This window comes from Strix aluco, chromosome 23, assembly GCF_031877795.1.
Source record: "Strix aluco isolate bStrAlu1 chromosome 23, bStrAlu1.hap1, whole genome shotgun sequence".
In the NCBI taxonomy this organism is placed as follows: domain Eukaryota; kingdom Metazoa; phylum Chordata; class Aves; order Strigiformes; family Strigidae; genus Strix; species Strix aluco.
The window spans coordinates 319,727-340,988 of record NC_133953.1 but is presented as its reverse complement, the minus strand read 5'-3'; the positions used below and the strand labels follow the sequence as shown (position 1 = coordinate 340,988).

At 69.7% G+C, this 21,262-nt stretch overlaps 1 protein-coding gene across 10 annotated transcripts; it reads left to right on the top strand.

Annotated features, from left to right (window-relative positions):
* Positions 1 to 881: 881 nt before the first annotated feature.
* PHLDB1 (pleckstrin homology like domain family B member 1) lies at positions 882 to 20,810 on the top strand. Of its 10 annotated transcripts, XM_074848827.1 has the most exons (25): positions 4,205 to 4,348; positions 4,762 to 4,885; positions 4,955 to 5,125; positions 6,847 to 6,972; positions 8,329 to 9,407; positions 10,149 to 10,391; positions 10,459 to 10,596; positions 10,703 to 10,840; positions 12,803 to 12,931; positions 14,150 to 14,305; positions 14,416 to 14,526; positions 14,706 to 14,795; positions 15,420 to 15,542; positions 16,326 to 16,463; positions 16,968 to 17,123; positions 17,515 to 17,682; positions 18,020 to 18,136; positions 18,251 to 18,344; positions 18,538 to 18,582; positions 19,014 to 19,305; positions 19,412 to 19,502; positions 19,584 to 19,730; positions 19,877 to 20,096; positions 20,181 to 20,266; positions 20,427 to 20,810. In XM_074848827.1, the coding sequence occupies exons 1-25, from the start codon at positions 4,289 to 4,291 to the stop codon at positions 20,565 to 20,567; spliced, it is 4,383 nt and encodes a 1,460-aa protein (XP_074704928.1). In that variant the 5' UTR covers positions 4,205 to 4,288; the 3' UTR covers positions 20,568 to 20,810. The 10 variants fall into 10 exon arrangements, with proteins under 10 accessions (XP_074704936.1, XP_074704937.1, XP_074704929.1 ...); XM_074848828.1 differs by having other exon boundaries at positions 3,969 to 4,348; positions 18,020 to 18,344; XM_074848829.1 differs by lacking the exons at positions 15,420 to 15,542; positions 16,326 to 16,463; positions 16,968 to 17,123.
* Positions 20,811 to 21,262: the final 452 nt, after the last annotated feature.

The window sequence follows — 21,262 nt, the reverse complement described above, 5'->3', positions numbered from 1 at the left end:
GGGGCGGGGCGGCGATGCGGCCTCAGCAGACGCTGGGGCCGGGCCGGGGCTACCGGAGCAGCGGAACAACGGAGGTAAGAGGGGTCCGGGGGGGGGCGGCGGGGCCCCCCGGGCAGCGCCCGCCCTTGGGGCGCCCCTGGGGCTGGGGGTGGCCGGTCTCGCGGGGGGACCCACACACCCCTCCCAGCCGGGGGTGGCCTCGGGGGTACCCTAGGGCCGAGGGGAAGGGGCTCAGGGCCGGGCCTGGGGCGCGGTGGGGTCCCGGGGAGCCGCGGGGGTCCCCAGGAGGGGCGCAGGGCTGGAGCCGCGGGGGGAGAGCGGGAAAACCCCTTCAGCCCTGAAAGCGCCACTGGGTCCCGGGGGTGCGAGGGTGGGCCGGCAGCCGGGGCTGGTGGTCCCCAACGGGGGCGAGTCCGTTGGTGTGGGAGCCCCAGGAGCAGCCGCCCCGCCTGGGCGGCCGGACGAGGTTCCGGGGTCCCCAGACCCTGCTGCGGCTCGTGGGTGGCTGCGGGGGTGACGGCGCTTGGGCCGAGGCCGACCCCGACGCCTCGGGGAGCCTGGGAACGGCGCTGGCCTGGCCGGACCCCGCTCCGCCGCGGGACCTTGTGCACTCCAGTTCCCTGACACGCTCTAACCACAGCCGCTTCGGCCGCTGCCAGAAAGCCCAAGGAATTTGGCAGCCCCAGAAGGAATCCAGCTGCCGCGCCAAAGGGCCGCCCGCCCTCGCACCCCTCTGGCTGCCCTGCAAGCCCCCAGCCCTCGCCGGCAGCGCAGGCACTGGGCAGCGCAGCCACGGCGCTTTTCCAGCAACTCCTCGTACGTTTGGGTTTGGCGCGCGGGGATGCAGCGGGCAGGGGGCTGCGCAGGGGGATGGAGTCACCGGTTTGCGGGACGAGGCGGCGCTTGCTGTCAGCCGGACGATAGAAAAGAGCAAGCGATGCCTGTTTCAGAGAGGTGAGACTCACCCCCGCCCCACTCCCAGAGAACGCAGGGCTGGGTGATGAGTTTGTACCAGGGACTGGATCAGACCCACCAAACCCATCGTGTGCCACGGTCCCGACGCTGTCGTTGGCAGGAGCCGCAGATGCTCCCCACTGAGCCGAGCCAAGCACCTGCCCCGCAGAGGAGAAACTCATTTGCTGCGAGGGATCTGTGAGGAATAAGTCTCCGTTGTGCAATTGCTCGGTGGTAGTGGTTTCCCAGTCCCTGCCGCGGTGGCCAGAGGCGCGTGCCAACACTGGGCTCGGTGCTTCAGCTCCAGCAGCGGTCAGGACTGTGTACGGTGTCGCTGGCCCATCTCGTGGAGCGTTGGGTGCCAGAAAGCCGGTCTGCATGCCCTCCCTGACCCAGGCGCACCACGGGCATCCCCCAGCCCGCAGAGAGCCTGAGGCGCGATGCCGGCAGGGCCGGAGCACAGCTGTGCGGGGCGGTGTGGGAGCGCTTCCCGGGAGCGCTGAGATCAGCGGGTGCGGCCGGGATTCCTCGGCTCCCGCCGGAGCTCTCTGGCAGCTGATTTACGGGGATGTTATTGCCAGAAGCGTTGCATCGTCCCAGCAACCGGGATGCAGCCCCCGCCACCCCTCACCCGGGTGGGATGGGGCTGGTGGGGTCTCCCCTGCTCGGTGCGGGGCAGCGGCTCCTCGCTCCCCACTGGCTTTGTGCCGGAGACGGGCTCCCCCTTCCCAGCTGCCGGCAGAAGGGCCAGTTGTTTACTGGGGCAGAGGGTGTGGGAAGGGGTAAGCGCACCCTAAGCATGTTAGCAGATGGGGAGCAAGCAGGCAGCCAAGTTGGACGGAGGCTGTGATGCTGTGTGGTTCACACCCGTTAGCTCGGCTGCTCTGGCTTCCTCCCGCAACTCCCACGGGCAAGGAGGAAAAGCCGGGCCGTGGGCTGCCGTGCGCCTGCCCCTCACCTCCCTGCACGGCTGGCAGCGTGGGGCGGGCATGGCAGGTTGTGCCAGGCTGTGCCCCAGTGGATCGGCACGGCCCTTCGCCAGCGTGGGCTGGCTGGCCATGCCCTGGGTGTGCCCTGGCACATGGTGCGGCTCTGGGGTCTGCCTGGCGGCTGCTGGCACCCAACCATGCCGACGGGGTGTGAGGCAGGGCGGGCGGTGCCCGGTTGGGTCTCGGTGGGCAGCAGCGGATCCCCAGTGCCCCTGCGGGTCCGGGGCAGGCAGGCAGGTCGCAGGCAGCAGGCAGCGGGGTGCAGGGGCTCCCCAGGAGCACGACGGCAATGGGGCAACGTATCTGTGTGCAGCCTGCCCACCATCGGCGGGGCCCCGCGTCGCTGGGGCTGGGCGTCCTCTCAGGTGAGGCCTCTGCCTGCACTGGGAGAAGAAAGAGGCTTTTGTGCCACAGGAGGCCGGGGCCGAGTGGGCAGCCCTGCGCGCGGGGGGCACGGGGGCCGTGGGCTGTTTGGCGGTAACCGAGCCCAGCCCCTTGGCATTTGCTGCCTTCGCCGCTTCCCACGGCGGGAACAAGCGGCGCGTTCTGCAGGCGGCGGCGGGAGAAGAAAGGCCGCCTTGTCCGCCCCAGTGGTGGGGCGCCGGCCGGGGCGGCCACACTCCCACCCCGCATTCCGACGGCAGAGCCGGTGCGAGAGGGGCTGCACCCCCGAGGGACGGGCTGGGGGACAGCTGGCGTCTCCTGCGCCGCGAGGAGCCGGGTGAGGGGCCGGGGAGCCGGGGGCCGGCAGGGTGGGCATCGGGGAGCAGGCAGATGTCTGCAGCTCAGGGAGAGGTAGAGCTGCCCGTGGAGCAAGTTTGGGCAGGAGGAGATGGGCAGGAGCGGGGACGATGACCCAGGCGGCGGGACCGGGGGTCCCCCATGACACTCAGCTGGCCCCAGCAGCACAGACGTGCTGGGAAGGGGTTAACGCCGGTGCAGGATCCCACCCTGGCCCCGCTCCCTTCCTATGCAGCAGCCCGGCCCCTCCTGGCTTTTCCTCCTTCTCAGACGTTGTGGCTTGTGGCGGGGCCTGGGCGCAGTTGAGGGGCAGGGGCTCGGCCGGACTGCAGGGTCTCTGGATGCCGGGAAGTGTGTCCCCCCTGCTCCTGGGGGACATTGGCACCCTGCCGCGGAGGGTCCCGCTCGGTACCCAGGCCAGGACCAGGCGGCAGGTAAGGGAAGGCGGGGGTCCCACCTCGGCAGCCGCTGGGTGCTGGGGAGCTGCTCCTGGGGTACTGCATCTCTGCTTCCCCCCTGCCCCAGCTGAGCTGCTCCCATCCTGCATGGGGTGGCCGCAGTCCCCATGGAGCCCTCGCCGTGGGGCAGCTGTGGTCCTCTCGGAGCCCTCGCTGTGGGGCAGCCGGCCCTGTTATCGTGCAGAGCCACCCGGGCTCCATCCCAGCCCTGGATCCCACGCCTGGTGTTTTCCAGCGTTTCATTTTTTCCGCAGTGTGTAATAGCCGCCCGCTCACCCACGCAGCTGAGCCCAGTGCTGGCCGAGCCGGGGGGGTCCCGCGCCCCACAGGACACCGGGGCTGGTGGGACAGTGCCCGATGCTGCTGGGACCCAAGCCCAGGGCTCCTCTCAGTGCCCCTGGCTGTCCCGGGACCGGGGTCCCTGACGGGGATGGGAGCACACCCCAGCTGGGCTGCCCCAGCCTTCCCGGGAAGGGTTAAGCCACGCTCGGCCAGGCCTGGGCGGAAGGGAGGGACCTGGGGAGCAGCAGATGGTAAATTTAGTAACCTCGGAGCATCCCGGGCTGCGACAGTGGCGTGAGCGCCGGGTGACGGAAATCATTCCTCCCCGAGCCGCCTCCTGCCCACGCCGCCGAGCTCCCGCAGGCAGCAGCCCTGCCAGCCTGCCTTGGGCACGTGTGCCAGCCAGGCAGGGCGCAGGCAGGGCGCACCCCGAGGCGCTGCTGCTGGGAGCAGAGGTGTGCGCCTGGGTGCCAGGGACGGCCGCTCGTGGCACGTGCGGGCAGGCAGATGTTGCTGGGCACAGCTGGACGCTGACCTCACCTGTCCTTGCCCACCCGCCGCCGTCGGGGTCCGGCTGCCCATCACTCCCGGCGTTTAGGGTGTGCGTTTCCCTCGCCACCTCCCCAGAGCCAAGTCAGTGCACTGGCTCCTTCTGGCGCCGTGTCCCAGGAGCTCCGGAGGGGAATCCTCTGGGTGGCAAACGCTGCTCCGGGCTGGGGTAGGGGTTGCGCTCAGGCTGCCGGCACAGATGTGCGGGAGGAACACGGCAGAGCCGTGCCCAGCGCGCTCACCTGCACTGACATCCTCTGTTTCTTCCGGCAGCAGCCCGTGCCCGAGAGCGCCCAGCATCTCCACGCCGGCACCATGGAGGCCTCTAGCAGGACCCCCGCCAGCCCGACCCGCAGAGTCCAGACCATCATCCAGGTGAGGACGCGGGGCCGTGGGATGTCTGTGGGAGCGTGGGATCCGTCCAGGAGCCCTCCTGCTCCGTGGCTGGCGCTGCCTTCCGGCCTCTCCTTGCCCCAATCCCATTATGGGATCAGTGGCAAAGGCAATTGATCTAAGTGGCTGGCAGCTCGGATCCTCTTAGACACAACCTGAGCCCCAGGGAGCTTCTACTCCCACGGCAGCTCACCTCTGCTCCCCAGGGCAGGCAGCACAGGCAGGAGGGAGCCCTCAGGCCCCAGGGCCCGCTGCCAGCTGCCGGACTGTTCTGCCCGCACGCAGCCGCCCCGGGGCATCACTCCCTGCCTGCACACACGGCTGTTTTGGAGCAGCCTAGGCATCTGGCTGGTGGGCAGCAGGAGCTGTGACCATCCCTCCCTCTGCTCCTGCAGAACAGTCCCCTGGACCTGATCGACACGGGCAAGGGGCTGAAGGTGCAGACGGAGAAGCCGCACCTGGTGAGCCTGGGCAGCGGCCGGCTCAGCACCGCCATCACGCTCCTGCCCCTGGAGGAAGGTGAGTGCTGGCTGCCGGGGGGTCCCCACGGGCCCGACGGGGACGCTGAGCCGCCCTCTCCACCCTCAGGGAGGACCACGATTGGCACAGCCGCGCGGGACATCGTCCTGCAGGGCCCCGGCCTGGCACCCCAGCACTGCTACATCGAGAATGTGCGGGGGATACTCACCCTGCACCCCTGCGGCAACGCCTGCACTGTCGATGGCGTGCCGCTGCGGCGGCCCACGCGCCTCACCCAAGGTAGGGATGGCCCGGTCTCCTCCGGAGCAGCACCCGGCGTTCCGGGGGAGTTGGGCTGTCAGGTATCAGGGTGTTGGCGTATCCATCCTGCAATTGCTCATCCCGGCTGGGATGCTCCGGGCTCTTAGACCTGGGGGGGCCACGTGCCCAACGCTGTTGCCGTTTGAGAACCGGCTTTGCCGTGTGCTGGGGAGGGAGAAAGCCACACCAGCCAGATGGTGCCGAGCCGGGTGTGGTCCCCACCCTTGCACCCATTTCACAGACAGCACTAGAGATGCTGAGCCGGGTTTGGGAAGGGGAGGTGAAGGAAGGAAACGTCCCGGGGCATCGCTGCGTGGCTGCAGGGGCTGGACCCTGCAGTTCTCCCCGCCGGCCGCCCCCGAGGGAGCGTGGGCAGAGCCGAGGGTCCCTCCCCACGGCGTCCCCTCTCCCCGCACGGCCCGTGTCACGCTTCCCGGCCCTGCCCCTCTTGCCGGGGAGGACCCTCCGCCCGCCGGCGGGGCGGGAAGACTCTCGGTCCCCGCCCTCCGCCCCTCCCTGGGGGCGGTTCGCGGCGCTGCCCGGGCGGTGGCGGTGGCGGCGGCGCGGTGAGTGCGGCGGGGGGCCACGCGTGTCCGCGCGGGGTGGGGGGGAGCGCTTCCCGTCCCTCCGCGGGGGGCAAAGCCCCCTGGCCCCACGGCGGGCGGGCGCGCTGCAGCCCCCCCGCCTCTCCCGGCCTCTCCCCGCGGGTCCACCCTCCCGCGTGGGCTCTGCCGCGGGCGTCCCCGCGGGGGACAATGGGAGCCACGTGGCCGCCGGGGAAGGGGCACGACGGCTCCGGCGCGACGGTCCCGCCAAGTCCCGCTGCGCCCCGGGCGGGCGGGCGGCCAGAGTGTGGGGGGTGCGGGCAGGGATCGCCGAGACCCCGGTTCTGCTGCGAGCGGGCAGGGGCAGCGGGCTGGCGCCGGCTGGGGGCGCGGGGTTGGGGTGCCCCGCAGTGCCGGGGTGCGGGAAGGGCGCAGGTCAGGACGCCCCGCGCCGAAGGAGCCAGCGACCCGGAGGAGCCGTGGCCGGGCGCAGGCAGGACGCGGGGGCCGGGCCGGGGTGCTGCGGCAGCGGGACATCTTCCCTCCCCGCGCTCGGACGAGGGGCCGGGCCCGCGGCGGCGGTTAATCCGTGCGGCCTCTCGCTCTCCTTGCTGCTGAGCCCGGGCTGCCGGCTGCTCCAAAAAACACGTCCCCTCCGGCGAGGGATTTTCGGCTGCGGCTGTCGGTGCGGAGCGAGCCTCTCCCGGGGCCTGGCAGGCGCTTCAAAGCGGGGTGTGTCAGCAGCGCGGCCCCGCTCCCTGCCCCAGCCACCTTCCTCCCCGGCGGCCGCCCGGCAGCCTTCCCCCGGAGCGCCGCTGCTTTGGGCCAAGAAGCGGCGCTTTGCGGCCGGGGACAGGAGCTGTCTTGTCTGCAGCTGGCGGCCGCGCAGGCCCTGGCGCGCCGCCATCTCCCCCGCAGCAGCGCGGCCCCCGGCGGGGACCCCGGCTGTGCCTGCGCCTGCGACGAGCTGCCTGCAGCTGCCGGGGAGTGACCTGGATTTCAGCCTCCCCCTAAGCCTCTGGTGACGGCAGGAGCCCGCTCCCCTCCCGGGGACGCGTCTTGGGGCCGGGCAGCGCCCGGCTGCCTGCGCCGGCTCCCGCCTCGCCTCGCTCCGGCACCGCTGTGGCGGCTGAGCCCTGTCCCCTCTCTCCCCAGGCTGCACCATCTGCCTGGGCCAGGCCACCTTCCTCCGCTTCAACCACCCCGCCGAGGCCAAGTGGATGAAGAGCATGATCCCGGCGGGGGGCAGGAGCCCAGCGGCTCTCTACAGGCTGCCAGCAAGTAGGTGACCCCCCCTCGTCCTCGGCGGGGCGGTGGGGACGCTGGGGCGCTCCCCGATCTGCACCCACAGCCTCCCCGGCACGCGATGCTCTCCCAGCCCGCTCCTGCCTAGGCTGCCGCCCTCGGGCGCGGGGCTCGTGCCCGGCCACGGATGTGCTGGCCCTTGACTCGGCATGGCAGCCACGCGTGTTAATGATTAATATAGCCTGGGAAGGGGGTGACTGCGAGGGCAGCGAGGCACGGCTCTCGCCCCTGCCCAGCCTAGCTGTGGCAGAGCCATCACCCGTCGGGCCGTGCCAGGGATGTGGGGTGCACGGGACCCCCCCCCGGCTGCCTTGGGGCGGGTGTTTACATGCCAGGGCGGCCACGCGAAGGCCGTTTCCCCGGCTGCAATCCTCCATCTCGCCAGCTGCTTATCTCGCTGCGTCTGCCTGTCCACGGGGCTGATGGGACGAGCGCCGGTGCCATGCCCAGTTCCCGGGGATGTCCAGATCCCCAGCGGCAGCCATCCCCGGCCTGGTGGCCCTTCTCCCTGCCCCGACCGGCACGCCCTGGCACAGGGAGAGGAGCTTGGCAGACTCTCCGTGCCACGTGTGTGTCGGGAAGGCAGCGTGCCCCGCAGCTGGGGGATGGGAGGGGGAACGTGGGGAGGTGCCATGGCCACCGAGCATCCCCCGACCGTGGGAGCATCCCCCGACCGTGGGAGCATCCCCCATGGGCCCTCTCTGCCCCGCAGGACCGGGCGGGATCACGCAGGCAGGGCTGCGGCACATCTGAGGCGCTGCCGGCCGCCGTGGGGGAGCCGCTGGGTGCCGGGGGGTGACGCAGCTGGGGTGGCACGCCGTCCTGGCCAGGCTCCGCGCTGGCCGCTATTAGCTCGTCTGCTGAGTGACAGGGACATCGGTGCTGGGACGGGGACGCGGGGCGGCTGCGGGCTACGCGGCGGCGGGTCCGGATGCGCTGCGGGTCTGTGCTCAGTGGCTTTGGGCTGCCATGTCTCTGCCCCCTCGCTGGGGTGATGGGGACGGGCGGTGGGTGCCCCCGGGCAGCCGCTCCCAGGAAGCGGCGCCGGGAGCTGCAGGGGGATGTCGGGAGCGGGAGCGGGTGGCTGGGCCGCGCTATCGGGTTTCTGTCTCCCTGGTGATGGGGCCGGCGGGATGCCGGCCTCCTCCCTGGCCCGGCTGCCCAGCCAGCGCAGGAAACAGCGGCAGCGGGGTGCAGCAGCTCGGGGTGTGGGGGTAGAGGAGCTGCCACCTGGCTCTGGCTGCGTGGAGGGGTGATGCCGGGCTGCTCCGCCCAGGCAGGGGTGGCGGGGGGTCCTGCCACGCTGATGCCTGCTCCCGTGTCTCCCTGCAGAGCCTGAGGCCCTGGCGAATGGTGGCCACCAGCCGTCGGAGCACGGGTGTCCCAGCCACAGCTCCCTCGTCAGCTCCATTGAGAAAGACCTGCAGGACATCATGGACTCGCTGGTGCTGGAGGAGCCGGCGTCCCCCAAGAAGCCGCCCGCCTGCGGCCGGTCCCCCCTCTCCCCGGTGGTGAACGGGGGTGGGCGCTGCCTCCTGTCCCCCCCGCCCAGCCCTGGGGCCACCTCGGGGGGCTCCAGCTATGAGAACTTCTCCCCCCTCTCCTCCCCGGCCAGCAGTGGCGGCTACACCAGCCCCTCGCCCAGCAGCCAGGAGCAGGGTCCGGCCGTGCCCCCTCTCGTCCCGCTCCGCTCCTCCAGCTACAACCATGCTGTGCAGCCACCCCCCACGACCGGCGGGGGTCCCGGGGAGCCTTGGCCAGCCGAGAGGCTTGGGGACCACCGGGCAGGCAGCCCCCGGCTGACCCCCAAGGCAGCGCTGCGGCCACGGGCAGCCCTGCAGGAGCGGCCCCCCAGCCCCTTCCGGGAGCCACGGGACCCTCTGGCCCCGAGCCGGCAGCCCACCAGCAGGCCAGTCCCGGAGGCCCGGCTGCAGCTCCCCGAGAGCCCACGGGCGGGCCGGAGGAACGTGGACAGCATGCGGGAGCTGCCCCCCCTGAGCCCCTCCTTGTCACGCCGGGCCGCCAGCACCCGGGCGGCCCCCGACGCCCCCTCCCCGCAGCCCCGGCTGGGCAGGGAGGTGCCCGGCAGCCCCCGTGCCCGACGCAGAGGTCCAGAGGAGCCGAGGGGTGCCGGGAGCCCCTCACCCCCGCTGCCAGCGGAGACCCCCCCACGCCACCCCAGCTTCGGCACCTGCCTGAGCCCAGCCTACGGACTGGGCTCCCCGGCCGTGCCCTCGCCCCGGCAGAGCCCCCGTGCCCCCAGGAAGCCCTTGGGGGACCCACGGCTGCCGCAGGGGCCGCGGGAGCGCAAGAACAGCATCACCGAGATCAGCGACAACGAGGATGAGCTGCTGGAGTACCACCGGCGGCAGCGGCAGGAGCGGGTGCGAGAGCAGGAGATGGAGCGTCTGGTGAGCCCCGGGGCCCTGGTCGAGTGTGGGACACCCTCTTTGCAAACACCTTTCAGCTTTTGCTGCTTTAAAAACCCAGCCTTGCTTCTTGGGGATTTGCCGTGGCTGACGGCTAATCCGGGGGATTATGGCCAGGAGCAGCGGTCGGTGCACGGCCGCGCCCTGGGAGCACAAAGCAGCCCAGGGAAACCGGCGGGGTTGGTGGGGCTCCACGGGGCGGCCGGCTGGAGCTGTGGTGCCCCCAGCTCTGCAAAACTGTCCACGTCTCATCTGGCCCCGCCAGGGCCGCGTCTGCCGACGGCGCTGCCGTGGCTTTGTGGGCATTGCGTCTATATTTAGGGTAGATGGAGTTTTTATGGAGCCAGCAGCTGCCTGGGTGGGGTTTGCCCTGTCCATCTGCCAGGGCTGGGGCCGTGCCGCCGGAGCCCTGTTTGCTCAGCCCTGACTCACGCCCAGCGCGGGCGGCCTGAGTCACTGCCTGGAAATAGCCGAGCCGCTCAGCGCCCGGCGCTGCTGCCTGTAATTAGCCCATCTCCAGCTCCTGGTACACGGCGTGACCGGCTCCGGCGTGGGGTCGGGGCGGGCTGCATCGGGCTCTGCAGTGTCCCCAGCCCACTGCAGCGTACAGGGAGGGCGAGGAGCCAGCCCGTATCCCGGCGCCTGCCGAGGGCACGGGGCTCTGCAGGCTCGGGCGGCAGCACGTGCCGGGACAGGCACCGCACTGACCGTTCTTCCCCGCAGGAGCGGCAGCGCCTGGAGACCATCTTGAACCTCTGCGCCGAGTACACCAAGACGGACAGCACCGAGCCGGGCGACATGCACCGGCTCCTGGCCGGCGACGCGGATGCTGGCCGGCGGGTGCCCAGGGGTGCTGTGGCTCTGGGCCGTGCCGCCGAGGAGCTGCGGCAGAGGGAGAGCCTGGAGAGGTCAGACGAGGAGAACCTGAAGGAGGAGTGCAGCAGCACCGAAAGCACCCACCACGAGGTGAGGGGATGGCCGCGCCTCGCCGTGCCGCGCCGCACCGTGCCGCGCTGACCTGCCCTCTCCGCAGCACGAGGAGCTGGCGGGCCCCCGGGCCAAGGAGGCGCAGCGACTGGAGGAGGAGCGCGCCGGCGTGCTCAGCCGCCTGGACCAGCTCAAGGGCCACGTCAAGGAGCTGGAGCAGCAGCTGCAGGAGACCTCACGAGAGGTGAGGGGACGGGGGGCCCTGTGAGGACCCCTGCTGCTCGCCGCCCTTGCCAGCGGCACCCGATCCTTTTGGGCATAGACATCCTGACACGGCTGTGTCGGTCCAGGCGGAGATGGAGCGGGCGCTGCTGCAGGGTGAGCGGGAGTCGGAGGCGGCGCGGCTGCGGCAGGAGCAGGAGGCGGTGCAGCAGCTGCAGGAGAAGCTCTCCAGCCTGGACGCCAGCATCCGGAAGGAGCGGGACAAGGTGAGCTCTGGGCAGGGCTCCCCGCCGCGCCAGTTATGCTGGGCCCTCCTTGGTGCTCGTGGCCGGTGCCACGGAGCCCTGTGCTGCGGCGTTCCCCTGCCCCTGGGCTCCGCGGAGGCACTGAGGAGCATCCCCTCTGCGTTTGCATCGTGGTGGGGGAGTCTGTCTGTCCGTTTGTCTGCCCGGGCTGGTCCGGAGGAGGGCAGGGCTGACACTTGGGGTGCACTCAGCCGCCGTCTGTCGCGCCGGTGTGGTCTGGCGGGGAGGCTCTGTGCTGTGGGGCTCTCCCGGACAGCTGCTGCCCGCAGCAGGCAGCACCGACCCGGAGCGGGGGCCTCGGCACTCCCCATTCCCTGCCCTTGCTGGGGGGCTGTGTCTTGTGGCGAGTCCCCCCGCTCCGCTGCCCATCGGGGCATCTCCATGCGTGTTGGCGGCCGCTGCTGTAGTGTCCAGCCCGCTGGAGGTGGCGGGAAAATGGCTGCGAGTGTTTCACTCGGTTTGGTGGCCAAGGTGGGGGTCCCGGCCCCCTTCCCTGGCATCTTTGGTGCAGTTGCTGCTGTGATCTGCCAGCTGTGCCTGAAGGCACCCGTGCCATGGCGTGCATGGCACGCTCCTCCTGGCTGTGTGTTGCCAGCCGTCCTGCAGCCTTGTGGCCAGTGTGGTACGGCCCTGGGCAAGCTGCTCCAGGGCGGGAGAGCCGCCGGAACCTGGCTCCCTGCTACCCGAGCTAGGCGTCCCCACGCAGCCCGTGCCCAGGTCCTGTTGGCGGCTCCGTGCTTCCATGATGCGGTGCTGGTGTCCCTGGGGGCCTGGCTGGCCCCCTTGGCCTGTTTGGTTGCCCATGGCTGGGCAGAGCTGCCATCAGCGTCCCCGTGGCATTTGGGGTTTTTGTTCTGGTTTTGGTCTTCCAGCCTTTTGCAGGCAGCTTCTCTAGGTAGGGGCAGCCTCGTGCAGGGTCAGGAGAGGAGCGCAGGGACGTCCCCCTCCCACCCTCTCTGCTGGCCTGACCGCCCACTTTCCTAATCAGCCTGCACTAATTGCACTAACGCTGCCTGCTCTGGCGCCTGCCGTCGCCTCTGACACCTCTGCACGCCTGGCAGCCTCCTGGGCCCCCGCCGCCGCGGTCCCAGGGCACCCGTCTGTGCCAGCCCTGTCTCCCGCCAGCGTGTCCCCCCGGATCCCTTCTCACGGACCCCCCGTGGCTCCGCGCTGCTGCAGCGTGGCGGGGGGTTCCTCGCAGCACGTGTTTCCCAACGCCTGGCCCCGTACGGCACTGCCGGGCCCGCGGGAGGTGATTCTCCACGCCAGCCTCGTGTTGCTGGCCTCCATCATGCCGCTCCTGTGGCCGTGGGAGGGAGGGAGGGTGGGCTGGGGATGCTTCTCCTGGGGCCAGGAGCGAGTCTTTGCTCTGCCGCTAACTCGACGTAGCCTGAGCATCTCCAGCGGCAGGGCTGGACCTCAGCCTCCCGTTTTCACTGCTGGCCCACAGACCCCCCTCTCCTTCCGAGGGATGGGGGTGGTCCACGGTGCCTCACCCCGCGTCCGGGATCTGCTGTGCCCAATGGGCAGCATCCCGGACGGTGAGCATCAATGAACACAGCTCGTTAATGGTTCTTCGGAAGGTGCGTGAGCTGCAGCCGTTTGCAGGATTGGGATGACTTTATCCATGCTGTCAGCATCGATCTTTTTGCTGCCCGTAAGCGGGTTTTCAGTGTGGAAATGCAAGGCTGAGGTCGAGGGTTGGCTATAACCCCTCTAACACCGCCCAGCCTGTCGCTTTCTTGACCCCGCCGTAGATGCCATGAAGCTCCTCCCGGCGAGTCCCCTCCTTCTCCAGCTGAGCCCCTCTAACGCTGCAGCTTCTGCATGGCGCCGATTTGAGAAGTGTGTTTTCTCTCTTTTTTTTTTTTCTCTTTGTTTTTCTTTTTTTTCTTTGTTTTGTCTCGTTCTCCCCCGATTCAGGAAAGGGCAAAGGTTGATGCTGAAAGGAAGGAGCTAGAGCAACTCCGGGCGCTTTACCATGAGTCGAAGAGCCACCTTGATAAGTGCCCCGAGTCACTGCAGGAGCAGTTGCGGGAGCAGATGCGAAGGGTCAGTGTCTCCCCCCACCCCTCCCGGACCATGGCCCACCTCCCTCCGCTCCAGCTTAGGCCAGCTCTTCCCCGCCAGCCGGGGCCGCACTGGGAGCGTCGCACCCGGGCTGGAGGCGGCTGGCGCCGGGCACCGCCGTCCTGGTAAGCTTGCCGCTCGCCCAGGCCCGGGGCACGGTGCTGGCTCGGCAGAGCGCGGGGCCGCCACCACCACGGAGCCACGGGGCTCCTCTGGACTGGGCAGGGCGCGAGCATGGATCCTGCCCCGCGAAGGAGGGCAGGCCGGCGGGGGAGCCTCGGGGACCGCCGGTCCTCGTCTGTCTGCTTCCAGCTATTTCCTGAGAGCGTTTATTTACACGGTGCTGTCGGTTTACATTACCGCCAGTCCGCAGCATTTTTTCCCGTTATCTGGTATTTTCTGGCGGTGGCCGACCTTCCCCAGTCCGTGGCCGGTGCCTGCTCGCCCCTCACCGCACAGAGAAACCCACCGCTCGGGGCTGGCCACCCCCCTGTCGGGTGTGGGTCCCGGCACGTGGCGGGCAGGGACGGCGACGGGGTGGTCCTGGTGCACAGGAGCTCTCGGTGGCCACCACACCAGTGGTGCTGCGCCGTGTGCAAGAGCAGCGGCCGCCCTGCTCCGGCGCGGGGTGAAGTGCGTCCCTGCAGGGAGCATTGTGTGGTGGCTGCCGGGGTGGCGCTGGCAGACCCTGTGCCAAGCGGTCGGTGCTTGGAGGCTGGGGGGATGCGCAGCGCTCGTCCGGCACGGTGCTCATCCACGGGGCTCTACCGCCCGTCAGTTCGGCGAGGCGGGGCCGCACGTTGGTGTTTTGCCACCCAGCAAGGGCACGGTGCCGGCCCAGACGTGGTTCAGCAGCAGCGGCTGGTCTCCGGGGTGGGGTAAAGCCACTGGCGGTGGCGGGCTCTTCGTCTCATGGGGGCGATGGCTCGGGCCTGGCCAGTGCCCGGTGCCTCCATCGTCTTCTCCCTCTGGGCTGAGGTTGATGGTGGCTCCCACATTGCTGGTGCTGAGCAGGAGGGGAAGCTGCGTGCCCGTCCGCACAGGGCACCGGGGACAGGCTTTGCCACGGGTTCCCCTTCCCGGCCGGCACCCGCAGGACGCGGGGGCGCAGTGGGGGGTTTCTCTGCAGGAGATCTGCTGGCGGGATGCGGAGGTGCCCGTCCCGAGCGAGTGATCCCCCGTGCCCTTGTGTGTCCAAAGGAGGCGGAGGCGCTGGAGACGGAGGCCAAGCTGTTTGAGGACCTGGAGTTCCAGCAGCTGGAGCGGGAGAGCCGCCTCGAGGAGGAGCGTGAGGCGCGGGGCCAGCAGCTCCTGCAGAGCCGGGCCGAGTGCCACCGCAGCATCGCCCGCAGGAAGGTAGGGGCGGGTTGGGGCGGCGGGTCTGGCGAGGCCGGACTGCACCCCACGGCCCCGGCTGAGCCCCACGGCTCGCCAGCAGCCGGCTCATCCCCCGATCCGTTCCCCAGGAGCGGGTGGCCGCGCTGGATGCCCAGGCTGCCCAGATCCGGCTGCAGAGCGCCCAGGAGGCTGAGCGCCTGGCCAGGGAGAGGAACGGCGTCCTGCAGCTCCTGCAGAAGGTACTGCAGCCATCGGGGGGTCGACGTGCGCTCCCCAAATCCAGGGGTGCCTTAGGCAGGGCACGAGATCATGCTGGCTCTTGCCGGGGTGCTGGTGGTCGGGGTGAGCGTGGGGTGACTCGCCACGAGGTGCAGGTAACCATCAGCTGCCTCTGCTCTCACTGTCGCCCCACACTCAGGAGAAGGAGAAGCTCATGTCTCTGGAGAGGCGCTACCAGCTCGTCACAGGTGGCAGGAGCTTCCCCAAAATGTCTTCAGCTCTCAGAGAGGTAAGTGGGCAGAGGGGTTACAGTCTCCTGTTGCCAGCGGGGATGGGCCTGGTGCACCGCAAGCTGTGCTCTGCAGCAGCTCCTGTGCTCTCGAGCACCTTCGGACCGGAGCCAGGGGCTCCCAGCTGCTCAGAGCCTCTCCGTGGGCTGCAGAGACCATCGCCGAGTTGGGAGGGAAACGCGAAAGAGCCGGGCTTGGGAGCAGCAGCATCTCCCCTGCCAGGCTGCAGGGATGCTGCAGGAGCCCCGGCGCAGCCCAGGCTTTAGCGGGCAGCTCAGCGAGTTCCACGAGGGAAGGGCTGGGCGCAGCGGGCAGTGCCCGGGGTCCCGTCCTCGCCAGAGAGCCAGCACGGGGCTGTCTTGGTGCCGGTATGGGGAACTCCTTCCAATTGATGTGCAAGGGCTTTTAGGTGGGAGCGGGCCGCCCTGTTGCCCTGCTCGTGGCTCTGAACGGGGAGCCAGAGCCACGATGCCCTCAGGGACCACGGTGCCACCTGACCCGCTGCTGGGGAGAGGGGCAGGATGGCTGATTCCCCTTGCGCCTGCCCACAACAGGGCTCCTGCTGCTGCCGCTGTGCCGCTGCCTGGGCCCCCCTTGCCTACGTGATCTCTACCCTCCAACAGGAGACCCTCCATATCTCAGAGCCTTATGAGCTGTTGGAGGGAACTAAGCCCCTGAGCCCCCTGCCAGCAGCAGCTGCCTCCTTAGCTTCTCCTGCCGCCTGCTCCTACCCCAAGGCACAAGAGGTAACGGGACTAACTGCACGTGCTTGCTCGCTTGCCCCCTCCTTGGCCAAGCCGCTGCCAGACCCCTTACGTGGACTAACGTCATCTTCGGGCAGCAGGACGTCCCCCCAGCAGCACGCTGAGGTGGCACAGCTGGGGAATTTTTCCTTCAGCTCTCCAGCAGCTGCATTCATTAACACGCAGACCCGATTTTGGGTGCTCGCCTGAGCCCGCCGGGCATCCCGGCTCCCGCTGCCTAACCCCAGCGCAGTGCCGTGTGGCAGGGGCATCCCTGCGCTTCCCCCTTGCCCACTGCTTGCCCACTGGCTGGGCACCTCCTGACAGTGTCCTTTGGGGTCCTGCTAGCCTGGCTTCCCCAAAAAAAGAGCAAATCCCTGGCTTCAGCATGTTTGGTTCAGAAAGGGCAAGGAAGTGGAATTTAGGCTGGCTCAGAGCAGCTCGAGGTGCCTCATGTTGCACCGGCGAGGGCTTGTGGCCGAGGACCCCGGGAGACTCCGAGATCTGGGAGCAGCTGAAGGCACCTGGGGCCTGGCAGGGCAGGTGGCAGGTTGTGTCCCAGCCACACCCAGCCAAGCTGCGCCTAAGGCAGGGGCGAGACGCTGTGCTGGGGCGCCCAGCTCGTGTGCAGTGCTGGGCAGCCAGGCAGCCGCAGGCAAGGAAGGGCTGGGCAGGTGCAGACAGGGCACACGTGCGCGGGGAGATCTGCTCCCGCTTTGCAGTCAGCGCCGCGATGCCAGCGCATGGGTCTAACTCTCCTCCTTCTCCTCCGCTGTGGATTTCTAGGAGTACATGAGGCTGTCTGACGTTTTCAGGTTCTGCCGCAATGCGTACGGCCCCAGCCTGGACACTAAAGCTTCTGCCGCTGCCCCTGCTGCCTCTCAGCGCTCTTTCTTGCTTGCTGTACCTCCCGCAGCCGACGAGGTACCCGCTCCAGAGCATGCTCGGGTTTGCTGCCCCAGGTCGCCTGCCACATCCTGGGCAGCGAGAATGCCGCAGGCCACGCGGCCGCCCCGTGTGCCCAGTGCTCGGAGCCCACCTCGCTCTGGGCTGGGGGACTCGTCTGGCTGCAGCTGAGCAGGGAGCGGAGGCTGGAGCCACCCGGTCTCCTCGCTGGGGAGCACTTCTGGCCTGCTCCGGACGGGCTTCACCCTCTGGGACAGCGGCAGCAGGGCTGGGGAGCAGAGCGGGTGCCCAGAGGGGCGGGAGGGCGGCCCTTTGCCTGTTGGACCCGGTCCTGGCCGCCGGTCCCAGGTGAGGAGGGTGCAGAGCAGGCGGGGACCTGACTGGGTGCCCAGTACCAGCGGCCCTTCCTCCTGGGGATGTGGCACCTTCCTCTGAGGCTGGAGCCACCTGCTCATTCCCCCGTGCCTGCTCGGCCTTGCTTCGAGCCTCTTCTCCCCTTTTAATCTGCTTCTCTCTGCCCAGTACGTGACCGTTGAGCAGCTCTCGGGCATCCTGGGCGGCCTCCGTGCCCCTGCTGCTTCCCCACTGGGCTGCACCCCTCTGGCTCCTTCATCCTCAGGCTGCGCTGCTTCTCCTCCTCCTCTTCCATCTCTCTCTTCTTCCTCCGTCTCTGCAGAGGTTTGTGTCCTGTTTCCCTCCCTCTGGCCCTGTGCTTTCCCCAGGAGGTGACGGGGGTGTACGGGAGGGGAGAGCTGTGGATGAGGCCGAGCAGCAGCTCGCACACGAGGCTCTCACCAGCCTGCACACCCCTCACTGCCCTGCCTGGAGCCCTGCCCATCCCTAGGGGGTCTCTATGCCTTCCCGGCGCTTGTTGTCAGCTCTCACCAGCCCGGTGAGCACCTGGAGCTGCCAGGACTTGGCCTAGGGTCCCTGGGAGGAGTATGCAGGTCCCAGGCCGTGGCTGGATGGTGCAGGCGCAGGCAGGGATGCTCCCACCTCTCTCTCTGCCTGTTTGTCCCTCTTGCTGCATCTCCCCCTCGCTCCTTTCTCACGAGGCCTCTCTCTTCAGATGGAGCAGCAGCTGCTGGGGGGCCCGGTGTGGCTCCCGGCTCTTGATTTAGAGAAGTGGTACCAGGAGGCCATGGCTGGCTTTGAGACCTCCTCCTCCTCTGTCTCTCCTCCTTCTTCCCCTCCTCCACTTCCAGCTAAAGCTCATTCCTCTCACAAGCCTCTCCAGGTAATCCCGGCTCCCTGCCGATGGGGCTCAGGCTTCGGGGCTGCCGGCTGCAGCGGGAGCAGGGCAGCGCAGGGACGTTCCCACCGGCTCCGCACCCCGGGCTCTGCCCACCACCCCGGTGCCGCAGCAGGCAGGGGCAGAGCAGACCCACGGCAGGCAGCACGCCTGGGGCAGGCAGCCGCTGCCTCCTCTTGCCTGTACTCCTGCCCAGGCAGCACCAAGGCAGGGGCAGGGTCTGGGGAGGGGGTGCTCAGCCCCGCCGGTGGCTGAACCATCTGCTGGGGGGGACTTTTTCAGCCCCCCCGTGCTCCTTTCACCTCTGTGTCTCTGTGCCCAGGTCTGTCGTGCCAAAACGGAGGGCGATGCTGGTGCTCTCGCCCCTCGGATGAAGAGCGGGACCCCCTCGTCCTCACAGCTCAACCTCTCTGTGCTGGGGCGCAGCCCCTCGCCCAAGGTACAGCTGCCAGGGGGAGCGGGGCGTTGCACGGCCCCGGGCGCCGTGGCCGTGGCTCCTGCGCGCCGTTGCCAGCCCCCGTCCCCGCCGCTGACTGCCTGCTGTCCCGCCCAGGGCCCCCCGAGCCCAGCGGGCAGCCTGCCCCGCAACCTGGCGGCCACACTGCAGGACATCGAGACCAAGCGCCAGCTGGCCCTGCAGCAGAAGGGTGAGCTCTGGCGCCGCATCCCGGCTCTGGGGGTGGCGGGACCTGGGCAGGCACTTCCCTGGTGGCCGCTCGGGCGGTGGAGGAGGGAGCCCGGCCGAGGGCAGCAGCGGCGGGACGCAGGGCCTCTCTCACGGACTCGCTTTTCCCCCCTCTCTCTCCCCTGCAACCCCTCTGCCCGACGGCGTGTCTCCAGCCGAGCCGCTCCCAGCAGAGCCCTTGCAGCCGGGCAATCTACCAGGTAGAGACGTGGGGCGGCTTGGACTGTCTCCAGCAGCCCGGAGGCAGCAGCATGGCTGTTTACTGGCACCTTCCACCACGCACAGGAGGGGCATGGCCAGCCCAGGACCCTGCGTGCCTCTCGGCATCTGCTTAGGGACACCCCTGTGCGTCCCCACCCTGCCAGCGCTTTGCCCAGCCCGCTCCTGCCAGCCTGGCGCATGTCCCCCCCCTCGGCTGCCCGGGCCCCCTCCTCTTGCCTGGACGGACGCTGCCTGGCCTGTTCTCCAGGGAGCTGTGACGGTGGCTCCCGCCTCTACACCCACTGTCCCCCCACCCTGGCTCAAGCAGCGCCTGTGGCATCTTCTCCCGCCCGTGCCGTCCCCTCACCTGCCGCGGTGCGGCTCTGGGCGCGGCGCACTCAGCCCTCGCCGTCCTCTTCCCGCCGCGCAGGTCAGCAGGTGATTGAGGAGCAGAAGCGGCGGCTGGCGGAGCTGAAGCAGAAAGCGGCTGCCGAGGCTCAGTCCCAGTGGGAAGCCCTGCATGGGCAGCCCCCCTTCCCCGCTGCCTTCCCCCTGCTCGTGCATCACTCCATCCTCCACCACCACCGTCCCCACGGCGTCGGGCCCCGGGCCGAGGAGCTGGACCACGCCTACGACACCCTCAGCCTGGAGAGCTCAGACAGCATGGAGACCAGCATCTCCACCAGCAACAACTCCGCCTGCTCGCCCGACAACGTCTCCAGGTAACCCCAGGGCCGGCCCCCGCGGCCAGCGGCACCGTGGCTCCGCCGGCCGTGCCGCTGGCTCGAGGCCCTTCCCGCGGGGGTGGCAGCTCCGGTTGTCTTGCAGTGCCAGTGGGATGGAGGTGGGGAAGATCGAGGAGATGGAGAAGATGCTGAAGGAGGCGCACGCGGAGAAGTCGCGGCTGATGGAGTCGCGGGTGAGCGGGGGCAGCGGAGCGGCGGCCGGCTGGGGCGCGGGTCCCCCACGCCCGGGGCTGAGCGCCTGCGCCTGCCGGCAGGAGCGGGAGATGGAGCTGCGGCGGCAGGCGCTGGAGGACGAGCGCCGGCGCCGGGAGCAGCTGGAACGCCGGCTGCAGGACGAGACCGCGCGGCGGCAGAAGCTGGTGGAGAAGGAGGTCAAGCTGCGGGAGAAGCACTTCTCGCAGGTGCGGGGCTGGCTGCCCCCCCGGCACAGGCTCTCCCATCCCAGCCTGGCCGGTGAGGCAGAGCCGGCTCCCCACGGGGGTCCCGGCGGGGGGATGCGGCTCTGGCCGCCACTGGCGGGCTTTGCAGGGCTGCGTTGCGTTTCCAGGCTCGTCCCCTGACGCGGTACCTCCCCATCCGCAAAGAGGATTTCGACCTGCGGCTGCACATCGAGTCCTCGGGCCACAGCGTGGACACGTGCTACCACGTCATCCTGACGGAGAAGATGTGCAAGGGCTACCTGGTCAAGATGGGCGGCAAGATCAAGTCTTGGAAGAAGCGCTGGTTCGTCTTCGACCGCATGAAGCGCACCCTTTCCTACTACGTGGGTGAGTTGCTGCGCTGCCCCGTGCCCCCTCCCTGTGCCATCGCCCACGGTGCCGTGGTCGACGCCGGTTCCCTCTCTCGGGCAGATAAACACGAAACAAAGCTGAAGGGAGTCATCTACTTCCAAGCCATCGAAGAGGTTTACTACGACCACCTCCGCAGCGCCGCAAAGGTGAGAGCTGGGCACCGCCGCTGCCCCCCTGTCGGCCGGGACCCCCCGGTATTGCCATGCCCCCACCTCACCCTCCACCGGCGGCAGCGGGGCGGCTCGGGCCGGGGATGCTCTGGAGGGCAGCGCGGTTCCTCGGCGCTGACCCCCTCCTCCTCCCCAGAGCCCCAACCCCGCTCTCACCTTCTGCGTCAAGACCCACGACCGCCTCTACTACATGGTGGCGCCCTCGGCCGAGGCCATGCGCATCTGGATGGACGTCATCGTCACCGGGGCCGAGGGCTACACCCAGTTCATGAACTGAGGGGGCGGATGCTGCACACCCCCCACCCACCAGCCCTTCGGACTCCGAGCACCCCCAGCCCCCCGGAGCGCGGGGGGGACGGTCCCCACTGCACCCGTGCCAAGGCCCCGCACCGGGCGGCGCTGAGCATCGCCTGCTCTGCCAAGGGAATAGTTTTCTTTTTTTTTTTTTAATGTTGACTTTCTAAACACAAAGTTTATTGGAAACATATCAAAGTGCTGAAACGTAAAAAGCTGCCAAAGACCTGCCGGCGCCCGGAGCTTTTTGCGTCTGGGAGATGCTGGGTTTGAGGCCGACGCGGTCTGTCAGCAAAGGGGACAGCCGTGCCGTGCCGCCACCTGCCCCCGCGTCGCCGGGACACGCCCCCGCTTCGGCAGCCCCAGACCCCTCTCTGTAACCCGGGGTCGTGCCCAGCCCCGGAGCCTTTCCTTAAGCCGGGCTCTGCCCGCGCGGGGTCTCGGGGCGGGGCCCAGGAGGGGGCGGGAGGCACCGGACGGGGCTGGAGACACCGGGACGGGGCTGGGGGGGGCGGCCCGGGCAGGGGGCGGAGAAGGGGCGGGGCGGTGAGAGGCAGAGGCGGGACCGGGGAAGGGGCGGGGCCGCGGTCTCCGCTGGCCGCGAGGCCCCTGCCGGCCGCCAGGCCCCTGCCGGCCGCCAGGCGGCGCGGTCCGCACGTGGCCGTTGCCCTGCGGCCG